The sequence below is a fragment of the Pangasianodon hypophthalmus genome, chromosome 28 (assembly GCF_027358585.1).
Source record: "Pangasianodon hypophthalmus isolate fPanHyp1 chromosome 28, fPanHyp1.pri, whole genome shotgun sequence".
Lineage (NCBI taxonomy): Eukaryota > Metazoa > Chordata > Actinopteri > Siluriformes > Pangasiidae > Pangasianodon > Pangasianodon hypophthalmus.
In genome coordinates this window covers 476,138-497,807 of record NC_069737.1, presented here as the reverse complement: position 1 = coordinate 497,807, position 21,670 = coordinate 476,138, and the positions used below count along the sequence as shown (strand labels likewise).

Below are 21,670 nucleotides of genomic sequence, written 5' to 3'. Positions count from 1 at the left end.
ACCTTTTTATCTAAGCGTGTAGACTCAATTTCCTATTTCATTTTTTCTTCTAGAACAGTACTGAACACGTTCTCTTGTACGTTCTTCAGGAGTTCTACTTCAGAAATCGGATCTGTGCTTCACACATGGTTACAGATTGTACCGACTGACAAAGGGAACTACAGGAATAATCTAGAGCCGAGTTCTTACTTGGTCTAGTGTGGTCTGTGAGACGGAGTAGTCCTCGATGTGGAGCTGCTCTTTGTTCTTGGACAGGATGCTGAAGATCCGAGCCAACGAGGAAAGCGATGATGGAAGCTGGTACTGCAGCATGTTCCTGTGTTTCTCCTTCAGGATGCTGCCAGGTAACTCACGCTCGATCAGCTCCATCACCGGCTCCAGACGAGGCTCGGAACCTGCTACGCGCAGGATGATCGTGTAGCCATCACCAAACCTGGACAGAGAACACTGATCAAACACTGCTCTGTAGGAGCTACACAGAAAAATGCTCATGTTCTGTATTAATGACTGGACAGAATAAAGACACTAGAACCGTGTCTCCATGATATTTATTATTGAGGGCTCTCCTGTGTTCCTACCTGTTCTTTAGATGCTGAACACTCCCCAGGCAGCGGAACCTGCCATTGACCATGATGGCCATGCGAGTGCACAGAGCCTCACACTCCTCCATACTGCCCAAAACAAACAAACAAACAAACAAACAAACAAACAAACATGAGTGAGTTAGACATGGTACTTCCATTAGTGCATGAAAATAAAGGGTTATTGCTAATTAAAAAAACGGTTCAGTCTAGAAACTTAAAATGTACTTTGGTTAGTCCTTCGTGGGGACCCTTTAAAGGTTTTATGTAGAACCCTACAACAGAGGGTTTCTCAATCAGAGAGGGTTCCAAGTAGCCTTTAGGAAGCTTTTAGGAAGTAACCATCCTAAACTATCCTTTCTTTTATTTATAAACAACTTTCAAACATGAAATCCAACTCAATGTACAATCTTAGACAAAAGGGTTCCTCAATAGGTTCTCTGCACAGAAGAAGGTTCTATCTATCTAAAGGGTAAGGGAAGGGGTAACCTTCTTTTGTAGTGTTTTTTCCTAGAACCATTAAACTTTCCCTCAAAGAGACAAACCCAAATCCTTGAAGGTTCTAGATTTAACCTTCTCTCTAACAGTGTATGTTACATACTCTCTAAGAAAACAGGGTTCCTTCTGGGGCTTTTTGGGTCATTATGGACTCTTTGCTTTCTAAACAAGTTCTTCTCTCTAAAAGAAAACCCTCTTTTGCAGGATTCGACATTGAACCTTTAAAGGTTCCTCCAAAGAGACAAACTGAAGAATTCAAGAACTTTATTATTTAAGAACTTAAGGACTTAATTTTACTAAATGCAAACTTGGAATAAAACTGAAACATATATGAAATTACATTATAAAAATAGGTTAAAACCTTAAATGTTCTATATAGAACCCTACAGAAACCATGTAAACTAAAAGCCCTTTTAGAAAGCTATAACCCTTATACATTCACAGAACTCTTAAGGAACCTTATCTTTTTAAACATTTTTAAAATTCTAATTAATTTCTAATAGAAAAGTTCTGTCCAGGAAGTCCATACACTACTAGTATAAATAATCTCCTATTGGTTCTTACCTGTGTGAGGTGAGAACGACGGAACGTCCCTCTTTAATGATGCTGAGGATACAGTTCCACAGAGCGCGTCGTGCTTTGGGGTCCATACCAGTCGTGGGTTCATCCTGTTTCAAAACAACAACAGAGTGACGCATAAATTCCCAGAAAAACACAGGAACCAGGTCACTGTGTGTCTCACTGTGGTTCTGTCCATCAACAGGACTTTAACAGTCTGTCATGAAACCTCCATGTTGGGAGTTAAAGAGGGACAAAGGACATGTGGGGGAGAAACACACAGGGCAGGGTATTGTCTGTTTCCTGGAAGCCAGGAAATGACCTCCAACACCTCATCCTGAGTCAGAACATTCATCTGATGAGGCCTTGACGGCAATCTATTTTTTTTGTTTATACCAATAAATAAGGCTTGTGATTGGTTTACACTCACCAGGAACACCACGGGTGGTCCTCCAATCAGTGCGATGGCCGTGGAGAGTTTGCGCATGTTTCCTCCACTGTAGCTTCCTGCTGATTTGTCCACATATTTCACCAGACCCAGTTTACGGATTCCCCACTCCGCCACCTGCAAACAACACGAGAGATAAGAGTACATTAAACACGGCATGATGTACTACAGACCATGTCCTTGCATATTTGTAATGGACTTTTTTAACTATTGCCCAGCTCTAGTGGAGTACTAACCTCACACACTTCTTTTTCCGGCACACCACGTAGAATGGCGTAAAACTCCAGGTGCTCTCGGCCAGTCAGCAGGTCGTTGATGGCGTCAAACTGAGGACAGTAGCCCATGTTCTGATGCACCTCATCGATCTCCGTCAGCACGCTGAAACAGAGTTTATAATCAGTTTTTGCCTAAAAAGCAATTAGGTATTAGAAATAGCATTACACCACAGCATGCAGCTGAATTCTACATTCTGTTCATTAATTAGGTTATTTTTAACAGCAGCTCTGATAGTAGTGCAGCTGCAATCACAACATTGCTGATTACTATAACAGCAGCACGCAGAGTATTTTATTTTAGCTTAGCGTACCTCTTGCCAGCTAAATAAGCCTCTCCGCTCGTGATGACTGAATCTCCAGTGAGCATCTTGAAGGTACTTGTTTTTCCAGCACCATTCACACCAAGCAATCCAAAACACTACAAACAGAAATGTCAATTTAATATCAACGTAGGTGCAACGTAATAAAATATCACGTCTTGAGGATATTCGGAGCTCTCAGAATGTTGTACCTCTCCACGTGGAATTCCAACACACAGTCTGTCCACCGCTGGCTTCTGCTTCCTTTTATACACCTGCGAGAATTTCAAACCTTCACTTTATTGCTCAAAGCTCTTATCTTTACTGTTTACTCTTTTTATTCATGCACTGCAGAAGAAGCAGGACGTGATCTAACCTTGGTCAGCTGTCTGAGCTCCAGGATGTCACTCTGCCCACCTCCACCCAGAATCCTTTGCCTCTCCCTGGCCACGTCCTCGTCCTCCTCGTTAATCGGCTTCAGATGAGCACTAATGCCTCTGTAGACACCGAGGTTTAATCAGCACACAGGGAACACAGAAGAACCATAGATATATCCACTGAGGAACTGAGGACTTACCTGGCCTTGATGCAAAAGCGATACTGTATGAGCACTGTAATGCAGAAGAAGACCACGCCTTCCACTGCCATAGCAAAGAGGTTCTTCCCCACCATGTCCCATGCCAGAGGAGAACGGAACCGATTCTCACCTGAGGATCCACATGTTGGAAATCATTGATATACTTCCAGTACTGCACATCAAGGTGCTTCTGAACGCAGCTTATTATTTTGTAGAAGTAAACTTTTCATAGAATGATCGTATCTTACCGAATCTCTCCAGAGCATCAGCCATGGCCTGGTTCTTCACCATATCGATCAGCCCACGTCCCAGGCAGAAGTGAGGGAAGATCAGGAAGACATTTTTCAAAATGTCATTGATGCCACCAATCTCCTGCATCACGACACATCGGAAAGCGTTCAGGTATACTTTAGATTTTAATACAACACACTGATATAACAGCAGAATATGTCAGTCACATGTTTACAATGATTATTATAAAAGAGAGAGTTCGGGTTCTAAAATCTGAATTGAAGCTGTTGCAAAAATATTCACACCCCTGTACATTACAGTAACTGAATTCTGTATTAATGTGCTACGTTTTAAATGAATAAAACCTTTAAACCCATGTTACAGCCATGTTCTGTCTATAATAATACCCTAATCTATTTCTGTTATGTTACAAAGCTTACTGTTAACAGACTACGTTGCATTGCAGGATAAATGTTTATAGTGAGTATTAACAATAATCATTGAAATTATTTACTGAACGCTGGATTTTTACTGCCATTTTATAAACGCTCGTAATCCACTCGTGGGCTTATGTTAGTGATTTTGTCACTGTTTAATCATGCAATCGAGTGGCTTATTGCTATACTATGAGTGGTTCTGTGCATGATTCAAGCTTACATTGCCACCAAAAAGCTCCAGGACGAAGGTGGACACGCTGCCGTTGATTCCAATGAGGATGTTGACGCTGGTTAGGACCACGTAGGCCGTGCTGGGGATCTTAAAGAAGAACGATGCTGGGTACATCAGAGGAGTTATGGACCAGCTGTACAGAGACAAACACAAAACACTGAGTTAAATCTTTAGTCTCATGGAGGAAATACAGGTTTAACAGCAAGCAGCAGGACAATATTTAGCTGAAACAAGAATTTACCCATAAAGGAGTAAAAGGAGAGCGAGGACAGGCAGGTTGGTGGAGGACACGTAGGCCTCCTGCTGGAAGCAGACGAAGATGATGATGACGAGGGTTGCAGGGACGATGTAGTTACACTGGAAGAGAAACACAAGAACAGTTCAGTTAGTGTACACATTACAGTTACTACCACTGAAATACCAATACATAAATAGTGTATCTTATCCAAATGACTCATGTGTAAGGTTACAGAGAAACCACAAAGTGTAAACTCCTCTGTTCTGAAGATGTCCATAAATGTTAAATAAATGTAAATAGATAAAACAATATCAACAATTATACAAATTTTTTATTCTGTTTATGTGGAGCGTTCGCCGTACACGTCCCTGTGAATGAGCCGTTACTATAGAAACGATAACGTATGAGAACGAGCGCATTAATATAAACCTGCGCTACTGTCAGAGCTGCTGTTATAGAAAATTAATCAACACCTTCTGACCAATCAGAATCCGGAATGGTATATGATATAATAAGTGATCTCTCACCATATCCCACACAAAGTTTGCGAGCCAGTAGAGGAAAGGCTGAACTCCGCTGATGAACTGCATGTGCTTGGCTTTATTCACTCTCTCCTGAATGAGGAAGACAACAAAGCTGGCCGGGACGAAGGACATGGCGAAGATGACGCAGATGGAGACCAGAACGTCGACTGAGGTGGTCATCCTGACAAAAAAAAAAAACAGCAACTTGTCAGATGGAAGTCAGAGAGAATTGACTGCTCTGGTGGGACTTATTTATGTAAAAGTTTCAAGTTTCTGTAATGAAGAACATGTTTACTCACAAGGCCACCTGAGAGAGCTGCTCTTTAGTGAGGTTCAGCGGGTGGTTAAAAGCTCTGATAGCAAATTTGGCGGGGTTTAGACCGGTGGGCAGACTGGCACGCAGGATACCGTTGTTCATCACATTGAGGAAAGCAGCGATGCTGTGCCAGCCTTTATTATTGAACCAGATCTGCACATGAAGATGAGAAGATGGGGTAAATTCATCAGTTTAGTTCACAACCATGACAGATCATCATTCTGATGTCTCTGAAATAGTTACGGTTCCTCTGATGTTCCTTGGATTCATTAATCTGTTAATCATACACAAGAATCACCATAAAGCCTTTAGTATTCCATAAAAATACCGACCTTGACATTGTTCTTGGTGTCCAGGCCACCGATGAAGCTCGATAAACCTCTCAGAAACCTGTCTGCTGCAGTGCCCTGTTCCCAGCAACAAAACGAGTTTAGTATTTGCTTGAACACAAACAAAAGAAGCTTTACAGAAATCTGGATGTAGTTTTAGATCCCTGATGAACAATCCAGAAAAAATGAGATTAAACACTGAAGAAAGGGAGAAAAATAATGTATTATTTAGTTACTCATAAATCAAAACAATTTCAAAATACTCACCCTTTCCAAGTTGAAACGAGCATGCATAAGAGCGATAGCCTTGGAGATCTCATCTGCAGGGGGCAGGCCTTGTGAACTTCTGGCGCCCAATGAGAATCCACCGTATCTGTGATCAACCAATGAGAAAAGGTCAGATTAGATGTACTGATTACATGGAGACTACTGTATGCTGTCTATAGAAAACCTCACACATGACCATTTTATGTTCAAAGGGATTTTTCTATTATGTAAATTTGACATAAATTTGTGCAACAAACTGTTTGCACTTATAAAGACTTTTAATAAATTCACTATTAAATTTATTAAGACGTGCTATTTGAAGTACCTGAACTCATTCACCCAGAGTTTGTTCTTCAAACTGCAAAAGAACAAACAAGCTGCTGTTAGAGATTTACACACGGACCAACAGCATTTATTTAAGCCATCATCACTCAATGTCTCTTTTTCATCTTTCTCCTCACCTCTTTCCAATGATCTGTGCATAGGTTTTCACCAGGTAGTCGGAAATATTCCTCCCAGTTAGATTCTGCAATGTTTCTGTACTGCTGACTTTGATCTACACGAAATGAACAGAAAGGTTTTTTAAAAGCCTGCACCCTTTCATTATTATATATAAAGTTAGCATCATTTTCCTTTTTGTTTTTTGTGTTTTTTTACCTGTGGTGGTGGCAGGCCGCCTGCTCCTGGTGGACACTCCGGCAGCATCTTCTTCTTCTCCTCACAGCTGCACTCACAGAGAGGTGATGGGTTTTCCATGGTCCAGTTTCCGGTCTGAAAAATGTCCGATACGGTCTTGGGAATCTCAGGAACCGTCCACTCACTTTCTCTAATTGAGCATGACCCATCTCTGTTTTATAGAGAATGAAAAACAAAACTGTTAGTTAGTAAATCCCAGAAAACACATCAGGCCTCGTTTCTCAAACCAGATATGAACAAATTTATTTGTAAACTGTTCACACTTAAAGGAATGTGGTATTAATGAAAATGCATTTTGTTGGGAAAAATATTTGTATCTGACATTTTGCTCCTGAATTTGTGTAAATTAATGTATAGAGGGACTCACTAGCGTGAACCTCAATCAATCGGCCACAACTCAAATAATTGGTGATGATAACTGTGATTTTATAATGTGATCATATAATTTTAGAATGGCTGAGCATCATCACGGAGGATTTAGCACGTCACAGTTAGGTGGTGCTCTTTCATTGTTTAGTCTTCATTTTTGTTATTTTCAGTGCTCTCTGAGCTTTGCCTTTTGTGGGCGTGGCTAAATAAATGCGTTGCGAATGGGCTTGGTAATTTATAGCTGATTGGCTTTTATCAGCATTTCAAACATTATCAATTACATACAATTACATAACATTTACATAGCTGGATAAATGAGAGTCAGTAAGAACAAGACCTTATTCACAAAATAAGTACAAAATATCCTTGATTTCTTTTCGCTTCACTCACCCAGGCATCCCATCCTCTGAACACCGCCCACTGTAGGCCGGACTGTCTGTTAACGCTCCGAGTAGCTTGTTAGTGTGCATCTCCTCTGGTGCATCATTACTGAAGTGAAATATAAGAATTCAATAAGACTCTGGTTCATTGTGTGTACTTTAGATCTGTAACTGGAGGTGTAGTGTTTACCTGATGAAAGAGTACTGCTCCTCATACATGCTGGGCTCCAGCTCCAGGCTTGGGTACTTTCCGAAAGGTGGCACTATTAGACTGAAGACCAGGGCAATGCACACGAACACAGCTGGAAGAACAATCTGGAAGCAGCAGATATGGGTCAGGGAAAGGTTCAGAAAGTTGTGTGAAGTTTGGAAAAGAAACAGCTTGAGATGATCGACTCACCTGAGCAAAGAATCCTTTCCGAGAGCGACGGGCATACAGGAAACGTTTCCAGAGTAAAGCCACAAACTGCTGTCTCTTCAGACTCCAACCTTTGACCTGGTATGAGCCTTTTCCATCAGAGACTCCTAACCAATCCGTCTCACGGGATTCTGAACACATAATCAAATACCACGAATAAACATCTTCACTATGTTACATGAAAACTTAAACTTTCGGTTTAAGGAAGTAATCTGTGGTATGATGTTGCTAATGAGAAGGTGGTGTTATGGATGATGGACAAAAGTACCTGGATCACCTTCCGAATCATTGAAGTCAAAGCTGTCATCCTCAGTGAAGGGTTTCAGACAGCTCTGATGGTCACCAAATGCGTGCCGGCGGTGCCTTCTTGGAAGAATAGTGCCATCTGGAGCAAGAAATGATTGGAAGAACTTTGTATTTTCTAGATCTCTTAATTTGGAGTGATGATATTTTGACTATGGATTCACTCTTTTTGATCTTACCCGAGGTTACAGCATCAACTCCGTTATCATCCGCAACTTTCAGGAAGATCTGCACCACAGAGAAGAACCTGGTCACAATTCTGTCACATTCAGCATGGCAAAGATATTTTATCTACCTATCTACATTGACTTACCTCCTCGAGCGTGGTGTCTGAAATTCCATAGCTGGAGATGCCGAGGTCGATGAGGCGATCATCAATCTCGTGGAAGAGCTCCACAAAGGCACCGTCCTTCGCTGCTTCATAAGGCAGCACATAGGTGATCTCATGGCCCAGATCCTCCACCAGTCTCGCTGAGGGAACGTGCTTGAAGATGACGTTGGAGATCAGGGAGATGTCTGGAATGTCAAACATTAAAGAAGTAGATATTGTAAGGTTTTAATTCCACAAAGCGGAAGTTCTCACTGGTTTGTTATGTTAAAATCTTACCAATGGTGGTGGTTTCACTTTCATGGTCACTTCCAAGGCCGGCATCAGAGCTGCTTTCAGAGACACTGTCATCCTGCATGGACAAATTATCAGTTTATACACAGTTACTTCTGAACATTTTAACTAGGCTTTTCTCGCACTGCTACAGGTTTGTGACCACGAACCTTCTTGAGACTGTTCTTGGAATAGGACACGGTGCTGCTGGAGTTGCGACATGAACTCAGAGATGGGTCGAAATCCCTCTTGACCAGAGTTAGGTAGTACCCAGTGCCCAGCTGAGTCTTCAGGAAGAGGGAGGATCCCACACAACACAGCTTCCCATGAGAGATGATGGCTATGCGGTCGCCCAAAATGTCAGCCTCGTCCATGTGATGGGTGGAGAGGATGATGGTTCGACCTGATAAAGATGAACTTCAGTGTAAATGGTCTGATTGATTCAGGCTTTCAGATGCAAAGATGAACAAACAGTGCACTTCCCGTTCAAGTGGTTCAAGTCATGGGCAAAAAGGAAATATGGACACTGTCCATTTAGCTAGCTACATATATGAACAATGTAAAGTGACAGTGATAGAAGAAACAACACAGAACCTTCGGCAACCTGAACATTTCATGCAGATGTCCAGTATGCAAAAACAAACTCTGAAACTTGCACTTACTATTAATCACTAAACAAAAAAATAAGTTCAACCATACTGAGAAATGTTCAGATTCCGTCACTTATACCTCAGGAGTGGGCCTTTCATGAGGAATCTTCATCTAAACTTGGTGAACCATATTTGAACATACAGTAACTTCAGTTAAGAGATGGTATCATATTAATTGGTCATTGAAAATTATTGTATTTTTCTCAAATATAAAAAAATTTTTGGTTCTGATTTTTGGTCTATTGTATGCTCTGCTGTGTGAACGTCTTGTCGCGAAGTCTTGCCATGCAAGTTTTGTAGCTAAGCCTTGTTTTTCATGTTTCAAAGTATTTCCTGGTTGTACTTATTCCCAGTTTAGACACTTGCGTATTTCATTATTTTCAGATTGTTTAACTTTGCCTGTCTGGGTTTTGACCCTCACTCTAAACTTGGATTTTGACTCATGCTCACCAAATGATACACAAACTTCATGGTTAGATACTTTAAATCATTAGTAAAATATTTATTTCCTGTACCTTGACGATACTTGAGCAGCAGGTCCCAGATGCCCCTGCGAGCGTACGGATCAACCCCAGCTGTGGGCTCATCCAGTATCACAACCTTTGAACCTCCGACAAATGCCAAAGCAACAGAGAGTTTCCTTTGCATTCCTCCTGTAATAGAATCAACACCAATGATGCGAATGATGCAAATTACCTTTGGCCAGTTTTTTGGATGTTTTAGATCTTTCATATATTCTTACCTGAAAGCTGACTAGTACGAGATTTGCGTTTGTGAGGGAGGCCTAAGTCGGTAACGATCTGGTCCATCTCAGACTTCACCTTCTCCTCTGATAGGCCCTTCAGGCGAGCATAGAACCAGATGTGCTCTTCTACCGTCAACCTGCAGTCCAAGCAAGAACAACAAGCTTTAGAACAAACATTACTGAGTACCTCATTGAGGTTGGAGACAAAAAACAAACCAATGTTTGTGCATGGTAGAAAATTAGCTGTAAAAGAACGTACATGCTGAACAGGACATTGTGCTGTGGACACACTCCCAGGTTCTGACGGATGGCGCTTAGATCTGAACGAATGTCTTTGCCCATAATGTAAGCCGTGCCAGATGTGGGAGGGAACAGTCCAGTCAGAATGGACCTGGTGGAGAAAATCTTCAGTCAGAACAACTGAACATAAACGTTTAAATTTGACTTCTGTAGAAGAGACTCTTGATCTTACATGGTGGTGGTCTTTCCTGCTCCATTGTGGCCCAGGAAGGAGGTGATCTGATCCTCATAGAAGCCCAAAGTGAGGTCATCTACTGCCAGCTTGTTGCCATGTCTGTACACCTTCACCAGATTCTCAATGTAGACACCAGGTTCCAGATCAGCTGGTACCTCCTCAATGCACACCGCTTTGGGAAAACCATTAGATCCTTTAGACTCTTACAGTTATTTTTCTGAGCAAAAACTCTAAGTAAAAATCTATAAATACCTTCTGCATTTTCTTTCTTGTTGGTGGAGGAAGCTGTTGTCCAGCCGCATTTCTCTCCACACCAGTAAGATTTGGTGAGGGGAAAATACCACGGCCGGGGAATGCCATATTGACCTGAGAGAGATTTAAAAGATACCAGTAGTGCATAAATAGTTTGCAAATCCTGACTGTGAATCATCAGATGTGAAACGTATGAATGCTGCATGAACTGAATCCAGAGAAGACAGAGGAGACAGAAGGATTACCTGGGAAGACAGCCTCAATATACCATGTCATGATGGCATACAGCACAGCATCTATTAGCATGAGCAAGATGGAGGTAGTGAGGCTGTAGTTGTCCTCCTGCATGGGGCTGGACAACAGGTTATCCCACTGAATGCCCACTCCCTGCTCCTCAAACAGCGCAAAGTACTCACAGCCAAAACCGAACGCCACCGGAGACAACAGGCTCTGAGAGACAGACACATTAACAAACCAAAGTTATCTTCTCAAGGCCTAGTGATATTCTGATGAGAACCCCTCCTCCAATTAACACACCACTCACCACGACCACTTTGGCCCCGAAGCCGACGTAGTCCTGCCAGGCCACGCACAGGACGTAGGGCAGGTACAGGGTGAAGTAGATGATGCCCCCACAGGCGGCTGCCAGATTGGCCCGAGAGAACAGCGTGCTGATCAGGAAACATTGCATGATGGTGACGATGGCGAAGGAGACCAGGAAGAGATAGACCACACCCGGGTCACTGTAGGGCAGAAGATTCCCCATCTGTAATGTAGAGAGAGATTTAGAGGATCAAACAGTAACTTAAATTCCTTTTCAGTTGAGCTTAAATTTATTTATTTATTTACAATTGTATAGGAAACATTTTGATGTCTAACATAATGCCATGAAAATTATCATTTAACATTAATATGTTTTTTTTGTAGAAGAATGAGGAAGAGTCACACCTTCAGGATGAGGACCAGCAGGGCGGCGCTGATGAGCAGTGGGATCAGGCTGCTAATGAACCAGCTCAGCCACAGAATCCCATTATCCAATCCCATAATCCTCATGGTCTCCTTCAGACGCGCCTCTTTCTCGTACACTATGCCTTTAATAATGATCGCCACTGAGTACATCCAGGCCAGTGTCATGAAGAGCGGCATCGAGCGACTCATCACTCGCAAGAAACTACACAATACAGACCGAGATAATGAGAAAAACAATAGATCGGGCTAAATTAAATGAAGACAAAAGATGGCAAAGTTTAACATTAGTTAATTAATTAAAGTAAAAACTTACATATCGTCCACGTAACATGGGTACGGCATCTGCTGGATGTAAACTCCAGTTTTTTCCTTGCTGCCTGTCAGAGCCCGGATTATCCCGTGTTCAATAACATCCTGTAGGTATGAAAATCCCCCCCAGATGTAGCGCAGATCCTCAAACGGGTCAGCACGAGGGCCAGGGTCCCAATATCTGAAAGTACAATGCACAATATTTCATTTAAAATAAACATTTACAAACTGAAAGAAGTCAAATATAAACAGCTGGTTATTTACGTTCTGGTCACATGACCTTGATGTTTGAAAAAGAAACAAAACAGTTCCCTACCCATCCTTGATCTTATTGGTACGCTCCACATTGTCGATGTCCATGCGAATCTTGTAGCTGACGTTGGGAGGAAGCTCGGAGGAGTCGGCCTGCATGTCCGGAAACACGATCCCGGCCCAGAACTTGCGATTGTCCAGTAGTCGCATGGATTTATTCACCAGACGCTCCTCAGTTGACACCGGCTCCAACTTGTCCAAGTTCACACACTTTACATTGAGAAGAAAAAATAAAATAACATTTGATTTAGGAGCACAGAGAACATAACATCTAGAAAGCAGAAATGTGATTTTTATACTGGTAATGGTTTTACGTCTCCTATTACGCATTAACTTCAAACCTTTAATGATAAAAAATGAAATGCAATACAGTTGATATTTAAGACAGCCGTCACTAATGTGAAGTTTACATTTTGACTCACTGCCACACCACAGTGGTACAAATAAACAAGGTGATTTCCTTCCCAAGCCTGATTAACACATCTCTAAAAGCATTTTAGACAGTGAGTATAAACACGTGTGTTTACCTCCATGAAACGTGAGATGGTCAGAATGGCCTGGTCCGTCTCGTTAAACACGTCTCTCCAGGTGTACCCTGTACCTGAGGGGCGCGTGTCCTCAGAGGCTTTAGACAAGAACCGTGAAATGTCCTCCACTCGCCAGTCCGTTTCTTTCAGCCTGGCGTTGAAGAACTGAGCGCTGGCGTTATTCTGGAGCAGAGTCTACAGAGGGAAGACGTAATATGCTCAAAAATTACTCCTCCAAATTACTAACATGAATAGTCATAAGCTAGCATTCTAGCATTGCATTGTGAAGAAGGAAAGCTGCTTTGTGAAAATGACCACCATTAAAAACACTATATAAATAAAATTGAATTGAATTAAATTGAACTTGAGTCTAATATCTAATATTAACTTGCACTACTATTACTGACCACTGTGGAGTTTAAATTAGAGAAGTGCTTCATCACAGTCAACTCACTCTGACAAGATCCACTTCCTCACTGTTCTCCATGAAGTCCCAGACTTTCACCCTCATCTCCTCCCACATTCCTCCTAAATCCCGCAGCACGCCTAGCTCCTGGAACGTCTTATTCACCTGAGAGAGACAGGAGGAGAGAGCGGCAGTTAGAGAGACACTTCACACGCGGTAAACTGCTAATAATTCTCCATTACTCGGACAGAGACGGACCTCGTGTATAATCCTGCGTGTGGCCGGTGTATCAGGTGTGTATAAGATCTTCCCCATGAGCAGAGGCTTCAGCGCTCTCCAGATCATCCGCGAGATCGGACTCGACTCCAAAGTCCTCATCATGTTGTTACAGTATGGAGCTGAAGAAGCAGAGAAAGAAAAAATCAAACTGAGCAGCTATTCTAGCAGCAGAAATTCAGAATAATCAGACGTTTACAGTTAGTTGGTTATTATAATTTCACTCTCGCTAATCGTTTATTTTCTGTGTACGTGTGGTGTGAAGTCACAATTTCCACATCTCAGTATTTGAATGGGATGGAGAGGGCTGCGTTGGAATGGGTCATTATACACAACGTCTCATTATAGAGACATTACAGAGACATTATGGAGAAAAATAAAGCATAGAAGGAAGTAGCAGAGATCATTGGTGTCTCTGGTGAGTGTGCATAGCTAGTACAGTTAGCTCGCTTTGCTAATATAATCTGAGAACAAAGCTAACGTAAATCACACAACTGATTTTACACTGATTAGTGCGTTATTTAATCTGTGTTTGACTCATTAGCTTTAGAGATTATATACAGCTACGACTGTTACCCATCAGAACTAACACTATTCTGGACAGCCACGCCCACAAGAGTCATAAAACAAGCAACACAAGAGATTTATCATGTGTTAGTGTGAATTTAATGTGTAAAATTCTACAATCCCCCAGAAGGCAGTGTTCTTAGTTATAGCATACACAAATAAAATAACATTAATCATCATCAAACATTCCTGTATGGCAATTCTTTTGGGGAAAAAAACTAACTATTCAATCAGTAGTGAACTGAAAGCAAAGCAGATGTGCTCCAGATGTGTTCGTTGTTTTAATGGCTGATATTCTGAGTGAATTTACAGCACAAACTTACTGGATGTGTTGTCGTAGACGGATACGGGCTCGCTGTCGCTGTCGTTATGGTTACCGAACAGGGCCTTGTAGTTGTGATCTTCGTACCAGTTGAGAGATTTGATCTTCAGGCCGCCGCCCTCCGGATGTCCACACACAATGCGTGACACGGCTTGGTACACATGATTGGGCGAGTGTGTGGCATTCCCGGTCAGGAACAGGATCTCATTCCGCATGTCACGCCAACTTTTCATGCTCACCAGCTGCGAGGGAAAATCAGGAATAAATCGTTACGGAGATCAGAGAAAAATCCATAACAGTGTTAATAATGAGTGGAGTGTTTATAACAGTCTTATAATGAGCTGTTAATGAGCACCACATCTCCTCACACTATAGATTAATAACCAACAAACTCACTGATTTAAAATGCAAAAACGTGTGAGAACGTTTCTTTTAAACTAAATAATAAAAAAACAAAATCCTTATTAATTACAACGGCAGGATGAGCTTTGATCCGAAAATATTTCTGCGTATTTTATACATCAGATGTTTTGTGTGATTTATTTAATACTTTTTTATATTATTTTTATTTTTATTCATCTGCGTATTTATTCATTCACTGTCTGCAACTGTGACAATCCTTGTCTCTTTTTACAGAAGATTATTGTACAGGGTGAAAAAATGACATATTCTGGGATGAATAATGTGATAAAATGGTGAATTTGTCATTGAGACAAACATTAAATATTTTAAAAACATAAATTTTCAATATATTGAGAGTGAAGTGCGGTATAAGAAAATTTGATAATGTTATAGATGTAGAAATATTTTTGTTATCTCGTTTGGTTAAAGAGACATTTTTCATGTCCTTTATGCAATGTGAACATGAATATAGTGCAATCACAATGTAATTTCTAAACGAATTTTTATGAAAAATATACCATCTAACAATGAGAAGGGCTGAGACTGAAACAAAAACCCAGCGTCAGCCTGAAGGGGGAGCTGCTGAGCACAGGAGCAGTACAGCGGGGTTACTCTCGGTCACAAAGCCGGAGACAAAACAAAAAAAGCTAACAAAGCTCACGCTTTATCAACACGTCTCCTCCACTGTGTGAGCTCTACCCTGTGTGTGTGTGTGTGTGTGTGTGTGTGTTGGGTGTGACTACATGTCTTTTTGCTGAGGAAAAGTAAGTCATGATGGCTCTTTGGAAAAAAATGAGCTAAGATAAGATTGAGAGGTAACTCTGGGTCAAGCTGCAAATTAGCAAACCGAGCTGCTTCCTCCAGCGAGCAACACAAAAAGCATGTTTGGAGGAAGAGAAAGAAAGAAACGCTACAGTTTATCACAGAGGAATATATCTGAGGAATTACAGTGAGCTTGTTTTTAAAAATCTGGTTACATTTAAACTGATAGCAGCTCAACCATTTTACTGTGATCTTTGTCATAAATAAGGTTATTAAAATATAAAGAGTCATTTCCTGATTTCTCTCGTGTTTACACCACTCATTATGTCCTAACGACTCATTTCTCAGCAATGACGATTCTCCCTTCAGACAAAATCCCACCTACTCCAAGTCACACAAAGCTGAATCATATCCTACAGGCATCCAGATCTAACCACAAACAACAGCTATTGTAAACACAGTGTTCTGAAGAGGAGACAGAGCCACGCAAACAAGAGCCGAGGAACTCGAGGAGCCTGGAACGACCTGGAATAACCTCCCGTCCTGCAGCCTCGCCACGGGGTTACTGCAGTTCAGTGAGCGCTAAAAACCGCAGCGTGAGAACAAAAGAGAAGCTGAGGCAAGGGAACTGTTTCTGTTTCATTTCCTTTCTAAAAGCTGACAGTAATGGTGTCTTTGTCAGAGCTTTTCGTGTGACACGACTGAAATATTTTCAACTTTCTCCATGAAAATAAGCCAACGCCTTTTTGAGTGTTTCTCTTTGTTTTATTTAATTCACACAATCAAGTCTTATAGTGAAGTAAAACAGCAGTGACTCGAAGTGACCTCGTGTTCAGCGAGCTCAGCTGTTTAACTGTAGAAGAGCAGGATCTGCCAGTGTCTGGAGCTCGGTAAATCACTCATGACTTAGCTCCGGTTTCCAAACTCGAGTGGCCAGAGAACCCAGAGCTCCAGCCAGCCGGAAATATCAAACCCCTTCTACTGCTGTCATCTGCTGCAGAGCCTTCTAATCTCCCCTAAACACTACAACATGCTGCTTCTAATTCTTAGTTTACGTATAAAGCCAGACTCTTTCTCGATACTCCTGTAGAAAACTGGTTAGTGGGCGGAGCTACAGTACATACAAGCTCAATCTGTGATGTCACAAAATAAACTCAACAGCTTTCAACCAATCATGTCTGATATTCAAACTATCACAGGATGCCATTATACGTGCAAACCTTTAGCCGCAGGATGAGAGTCCTAAGCTAGTTAGCTAGCCTGCTTAGCGAATGTTTGTGATGAAGAGTCAGTGGTTGTCATGGTAACGTTGAAATAGATTCTGACAGGTTTAAATAATTGAGTGAGAAAATGAGGAGTCTCTGAAATGCCGCTCGTGTGTCTAATGTGAGCTAGCGCTTCTCTCACTGGCTAGTGATACTCTGATATTATGGATGGTGTGTTGACATGGGGGCGTTTCCGGATTTGCATATTCATACATATGTTTATATCCTGGCATGTTTAATGAGGTTAAAAGTGTAGAGATGTTCCTCTGCCATTACAGGTTATTATTAGACACAGGATATTATTCATAAAATATTACAAATAACATAAAAGCATCTTTCTCTTGTTAATTAATCTCAAACTGGTGGCTTTTGACCTACAAAGAAATGTTCTGGAAATGTTACCGGACGTATCTGACTTCTCCAGCTGGTATTTCATTTTGCATCCAGAAGAGGATGAGGGATATTTTTGGGATCGCTCACCTCAACAGCCAACGATCCCAGACTCTCCAGAAGCATATCAGTGGCCAGGGACACGTCCTGGACGACTTTAGGGTTGGATCTGACGTCCTTCTGCTCAGAGACAAGAGGAGCGTATGACACATCAGGATTTTAATAATCTGTTTGTTATAAAAGTAAACTAGTTAATACTGCACCAGTGTGACCTTTTATTAATGAAAAACAACAAAACAAGTGTTCAGTGTGATGTGAGTTCACAATGACGTACGACCAACACGTCAACACACTCGGACCGTCGCCATGGTTTTCCGGTTTTTCCCACAGAAACATGCATTCAAACTCACTGACCTCACTGTTCCTATTCTCATGTGGCTTATATGTACACACACACACACACACACACACACACACACACACGATTATTATGTCGTTCGAAAAATTCATTCTGAACTTGAAAAAAGGACAATGCTCACTCTGTGATAATTCACCTGATGTAGTGGTTTCTCGTAATCATTTCACAAAGTGTGTATTGTAGAAGCTCATTTGAAAATTACCCAGAATTCATTCTGTCCATTATTCTTTTGTACTGTCCGCTAGGCCTGCATGATTACGGCTAAAATGATAAATGCGATGATTATTTCATTCTTTGGTGTGTTCTGTTGTTTCACAAGAGAGGCAGATTAAAAAAAAACAAGCATGAACTTTTCTGTGAATAAACCTAATAAAGCTCATTCCATCAGCCTAAATAGAAAGTCTAATTAACGAGGGACTGAAGTATCTCGGCTTTCCTTAACGAAAACTTCACCATATCAACGATGTGGAGCGTGCGCTGTACACGTCCCTGTGAATGAGCTGTTACTATAGAAACGATAACGTATCAGAGCGAGCGCATTAATATAAACCTGCGCTACTGTCAGAGCTGCTGTTATAGAGAATTAATCAACACCTTCTGACCAATCAGAGTGCAGAACTCAGCAGCGCTGTGGTGGACTTCTGAATAATAAAAGCAAAGCAAGAGCAAGCGTTTTACCCGTATGGGTTTCAGGAAGTCAAGGTTGGACAGGAAGTGGCTCTCTGCGCTGTTCAGCCAATCAGCAGGTGACTGACAGATGATTTTCTGCGTCATCTCGGAGACGTTGTGATCGGCGATGCTCACAAACTCCTCCAGCGACGTCGTGTTGCACAGATCTCTCAGGTGCACTCCGAAGCCTTTAATCAGCACCTGGGGAAGCAGTTATAATCACTCTATAACTCATCAGTAACAACATAATGACCTGTCATAAAGCTATTTTGTTTTAGACAGGTGAAGAAGTTTGTTTTGTGATTGTAGTTTGTCATGAACTTGCTGTTCCCCTGTGGAGAGGGAATGTTCTGTACCGTATCCTCTACTCGCTCGTCCTTCTCTCAAGGCTACAGGAATAACAGTCACGCTCCCTGACTCAGCACTGCTACAGAGCGAAATCCAGGACAGTTTAAAGAAATTTCAGGTGTGTTTCTACTGCAGATATGTTTTTAGGACCCTGGAACATTTTCAGGAACTTAGGAGACTTCAGATGCCTTCTCCTGGATCCCTGGACCCTTTTCAACAACCTTTTAGCCTCCTCAGGATGTCCTTTGATTAAAATTTTCATCATGTTTCAACTCAATTAGATTTTTAAATGAATCTCTACCAGCTCTAACATGAAACAGCTGAGTCATGATGTGAAAGACAGCTGTGCCGCTTTAGCAGTGGGTTCAGGAGGCCATGTTCTGGACTTCAGTCATGTGACTCCAGTCTCTCCTTCCCTTTGTGTTCTGCATTGTCCCCTCCTCTCCTCCCCTCATCCCCTCATCCCGTCTCCTCCTCCTCTCCTCCCCTCCCCTCATGTGCCTGTGGACTGCAGTCGTCTCGTGACAGTTCGATGAATAATGAGTTATCTGCACTGCCTCATGGTTTGACCTTGTGTAACACAAACAGGTCATCTACATATAGGAGCGTGAACAAATAACCACAGGGCGCTGAGTTCAGAGCTTATTATATACTACACTTACAAAGGGTCCAATTTTATATCTCTTTATTTTACTGACAAGAGCAAGGTTATGAAATATTTTCTGATATGTGAGCACAAGGGAACAAAAGCAAACATTAAACACGACTGACTGATATGTGTTTAAAAACCGCTCTTACTTTTTCCAGGTTGACGTCGGCCTCCACGATCTGCTGCACAGCGTGTTTGCTCAGCGTTGCGTTCTGCTCCAGGAACTCAGACAGGGTTTCATTATCACGGAGGAAGTCCTTCAACTTAAAACCTGCAAAAAATAAAAAACAAATCATGAGATTAATAAAAAAAACACATTTAAAAGTTTATTACACCGCATTTATCTAAGAGGTGTTACACAATTAGTTATATTTTAATGAATTAACTTTAATTCCTTGTACTCATTTGTATGAAATGATAAATAGGGCTCTCTAAACAGCAACAGCAAAATTTCCCACTCAGCAATAACACATATAACAATGCAGACACTGTAATGATGACAATAAAAATGACACGAGTAATAATGGTATTTAGAACAGACAGAGCAGGAGGAAAAGGGAGTGAGACAGTGAGACTCTATTCTGCAAGCTCTTCATGTTCGATATGTCAGAACATTCCAGAAAGGCTGTCTGTGTAAGCCAGTCTGAACCAGACCGAGGTTACTGTGGGTCATTCCTCTTTGCGCATCATTTTATCATTCTATGTGTGAAGACATAACCAGTTAAAAAGCCTTTGAATCTCTAATACTTCATTTAAAAAGTAATAAACTATTTAATATTTAACATTTCTAATACTTGGTTAAAATCAAACATCAAAATATTGCAGAATAAAAACCTCATAAAATACACTGATCTAACATCTAAATAGAAATCTTGTTTAGACATCAGGGAGAAATCCCACGAGCCTAAACAGTTTCCTGTTTGAGACTGAAGTCTCCTCCACACGGTGAGAATCAGGACCCAGGTGTAAAAAAGCCGCTGTGGGACCGTTAATTAAAATCACTCAACACAACACTACAACTCCCAGCATGCCTTCTACCTCTGAGTTACACAGCGATAACAGAAAAGATGTAAAAGCACAATATTTACCATAATTACTGTGCTCACTTTCAGCCTCATTTGGTTTCTTAAAGTTCAGACCACTTATTTTCAAAAGTCTTTTAATTGTCCAAATAAACGGAGAACTGAATACTGAATACTGAAAGCCTGTATTTAAATCTCAAAGCTCAAGAGTGGAACTTGGCAGGCTTAAAAGTGTGCGATGAACCCAAACCCGAATGTCAGCCAGTAAACTCAGACTAATGTAAAGAGAGTGAATGATGAGGATCTGCGTCCTGCTGCGAGGTGGAACTCCGTGCAGTCGGATCTGCTGGACACACGAACAGAAGCTTGAAAAACAACCAAGAGACAGAACAAGAGAAGGCAGTTTTAAGGACTCAGCGGACCTGAAAGGGGAACGGGTCGCTGCCAATACTCTGAGCACAAACAGTGCGAAAGGGACAAAAGGCAATGGGGAAAAGGGCATCCTGGGTGCTCTTGGTGGACTTCCACGACAGGAAGCTTTTCAGGAACCCAGAAATCTTTTGTAGAAACCCAGGAACATTTTGAATAAAATCTGATGAAGATACATTTTAGCAGAAGAACCTCATGAAACTTTAGGTGTATTTCCACCAAAGAGACTTTTTGAGGAACCCAGAATATTAAAGTCTGTTTCCACCAGAGGAATCATTTACAGAAATTCCAAATTTTTGTTGCGTTTCCACAAAAGAAAACATTTCAGGAGACCAGAAATCCTTTTTAAGAACCCAGGAACTTTAGGTGTGTTTCCTGAACTGAACATCAGTCACATGCACACTTTACATAACAAACAACTCTTTTACGTTCCATTTTAAAAGCCAATTCATTTTGAAATGGAGCACAATCTGATATTTCCAACAAGTATTTTGTACATGCAGCTAGAGAAGTGTGCCAAGATCTATGTAGCTCACGTTCCTAGAAAGGTTCCAGAACCTCAGTAGAAATGCACGAAATCAAAAAGTAGTAAAATGATAACCTAAACAAATTTATTTAGATTTGCTTAAAAATAAATCAACAGAGTTATGACCTAACTTTACGATGAATGAATTTGTTTACAGATCTGTGTCTTGTCCCAGAGCACAGTGTCCTGTTAAAGAACCTTCAGGCCTTTTAAAGGGAAAACAGAGGAAAGAATCTGAAAACTGCAGATATATAAACTGTAAACTTTCACCGTGTGAGTCTGAGTGCTGGAGGTTTGCGTGTCTGCAGGGTGTGTGTTTATGTTTGGCTCAGTGGGAATTCGTGACCAAGACGCATTACAATCCAGTGACCCCAAAGCATCCGAGAAGATGAAGTGCAATGAT

General features: G+C 41.4%; 1 protein-coding gene across 1 annotated transcript in view; it reads right to left on the bottom strand.

Annotated features, from left to right (window-relative positions):
- abca1a (ATP-binding cassette, sub-family A (ABC1), member 1A) overlaps positions 1-21,670 on the bottom strand; it is a 29,636-nt gene that overhangs the window by 1,756 nt on the left and 6,210 nt on the right. The window contains exons 6-49 of the mRNA XM_026910798.3: positions 19,440-19,561; positions 18,303-18,494; positions 17,297-17,386; positions 14,389-14,629; positions 13,481-13,620; positions 13,271-13,387; positions 12,817-13,011; positions 12,294-12,499; positions 11,982-12,158; positions 11,648-11,870; positions 11,244-11,465; positions 10,945-11,149; positions 10,700-10,813; positions 10,445-10,619; positions 10,232-10,363; positions 9,970-10,109; positions 9,743-9,880; positions 8,748-8,980; positions 8,584-8,656; positions 8,290-8,492; positions 8,156-8,204; positions 7,942-8,058; positions 7,656-7,804; positions 7,446-7,570; positions 7,266-7,364; positions 6,468-6,657; positions 6,272-6,366; positions 6,136-6,168; positions 5,811-5,916; positions 5,547-5,621; positions 5,198-5,367; positions 4,902-5,079; positions 4,378-4,493; positions 4,125-4,269; positions 3,485-3,608; positions 3,237-3,366; positions 3,036-3,156; positions 2,872-2,934; positions 2,672-2,778; positions 2,322-2,463; positions 2,068-2,202; positions 1,644-1,747; positions 579-671; positions 190-433 (exon numbers count right to left, since the gene is read on the bottom strand). Coding sequence (XP_026766599.3) covers positions 190-433; positions 579-671; positions 1,644-1,747; positions 2,068-2,202; positions 2,322-2,463; positions 2,672-2,778; positions 2,872-2,934; positions 3,036-3,156; positions 3,237-3,366; positions 3,485-3,608; positions 4,125-4,269; positions 4,378-4,493; positions 4,902-5,079; positions 5,198-5,367; positions 5,547-5,621; positions 5,811-5,916; positions 6,136-6,168; positions 6,272-6,366; positions 6,468-6,657; positions 7,266-7,364; positions 7,446-7,570; positions 7,656-7,804; positions 7,942-8,058; positions 8,156-8,204; positions 8,290-8,492; positions 8,584-8,656; positions 8,748-8,980; positions 9,743-9,880; positions 9,970-10,109; positions 10,232-10,363; positions 10,445-10,619; positions 10,700-10,813; positions 10,945-11,149; positions 11,244-11,465; positions 11,648-11,870; positions 11,982-12,158; positions 12,294-12,499; positions 12,817-13,011; positions 13,271-13,387; positions 13,481-13,620; positions 14,389-14,629; positions 17,297-17,386; positions 18,303-18,494; positions 19,440-19,561 — 6,248 coding nt within the window. The remainder of the gene's footprint in view (positions 1-189; positions 434-578; positions 672-1,643; positions 1,748-2,067; positions 2,203-2,321; positions 2,464-2,671; positions 2,779-2,871; positions 2,935-3,035; positions 3,157-3,236; positions 3,367-3,484; positions 3,609-4,124; positions 4,270-4,377; positions 4,494-4,901; positions 5,080-5,197; positions 5,368-5,546; positions 5,622-5,810; positions 5,917-6,135; positions 6,169-6,271; positions 6,367-6,467; positions 6,658-7,265; positions 7,365-7,445; positions 7,571-7,655; positions 7,805-7,941; positions 8,059-8,155; positions 8,205-8,289; positions 8,493-8,583; positions 8,657-8,747; positions 8,981-9,742; positions 9,881-9,969; positions 10,110-10,231; positions 10,364-10,444; positions 10,620-10,699; positions 10,814-10,944; positions 11,150-11,243; positions 11,466-11,647; positions 11,871-11,981; positions 12,159-12,293; positions 12,500-12,816; positions 13,012-13,270; positions 13,388-13,480; positions 13,621-14,388; positions 14,630-17,296; positions 17,387-18,302; positions 18,495-19,439; positions 19,562-21,670) is intronic.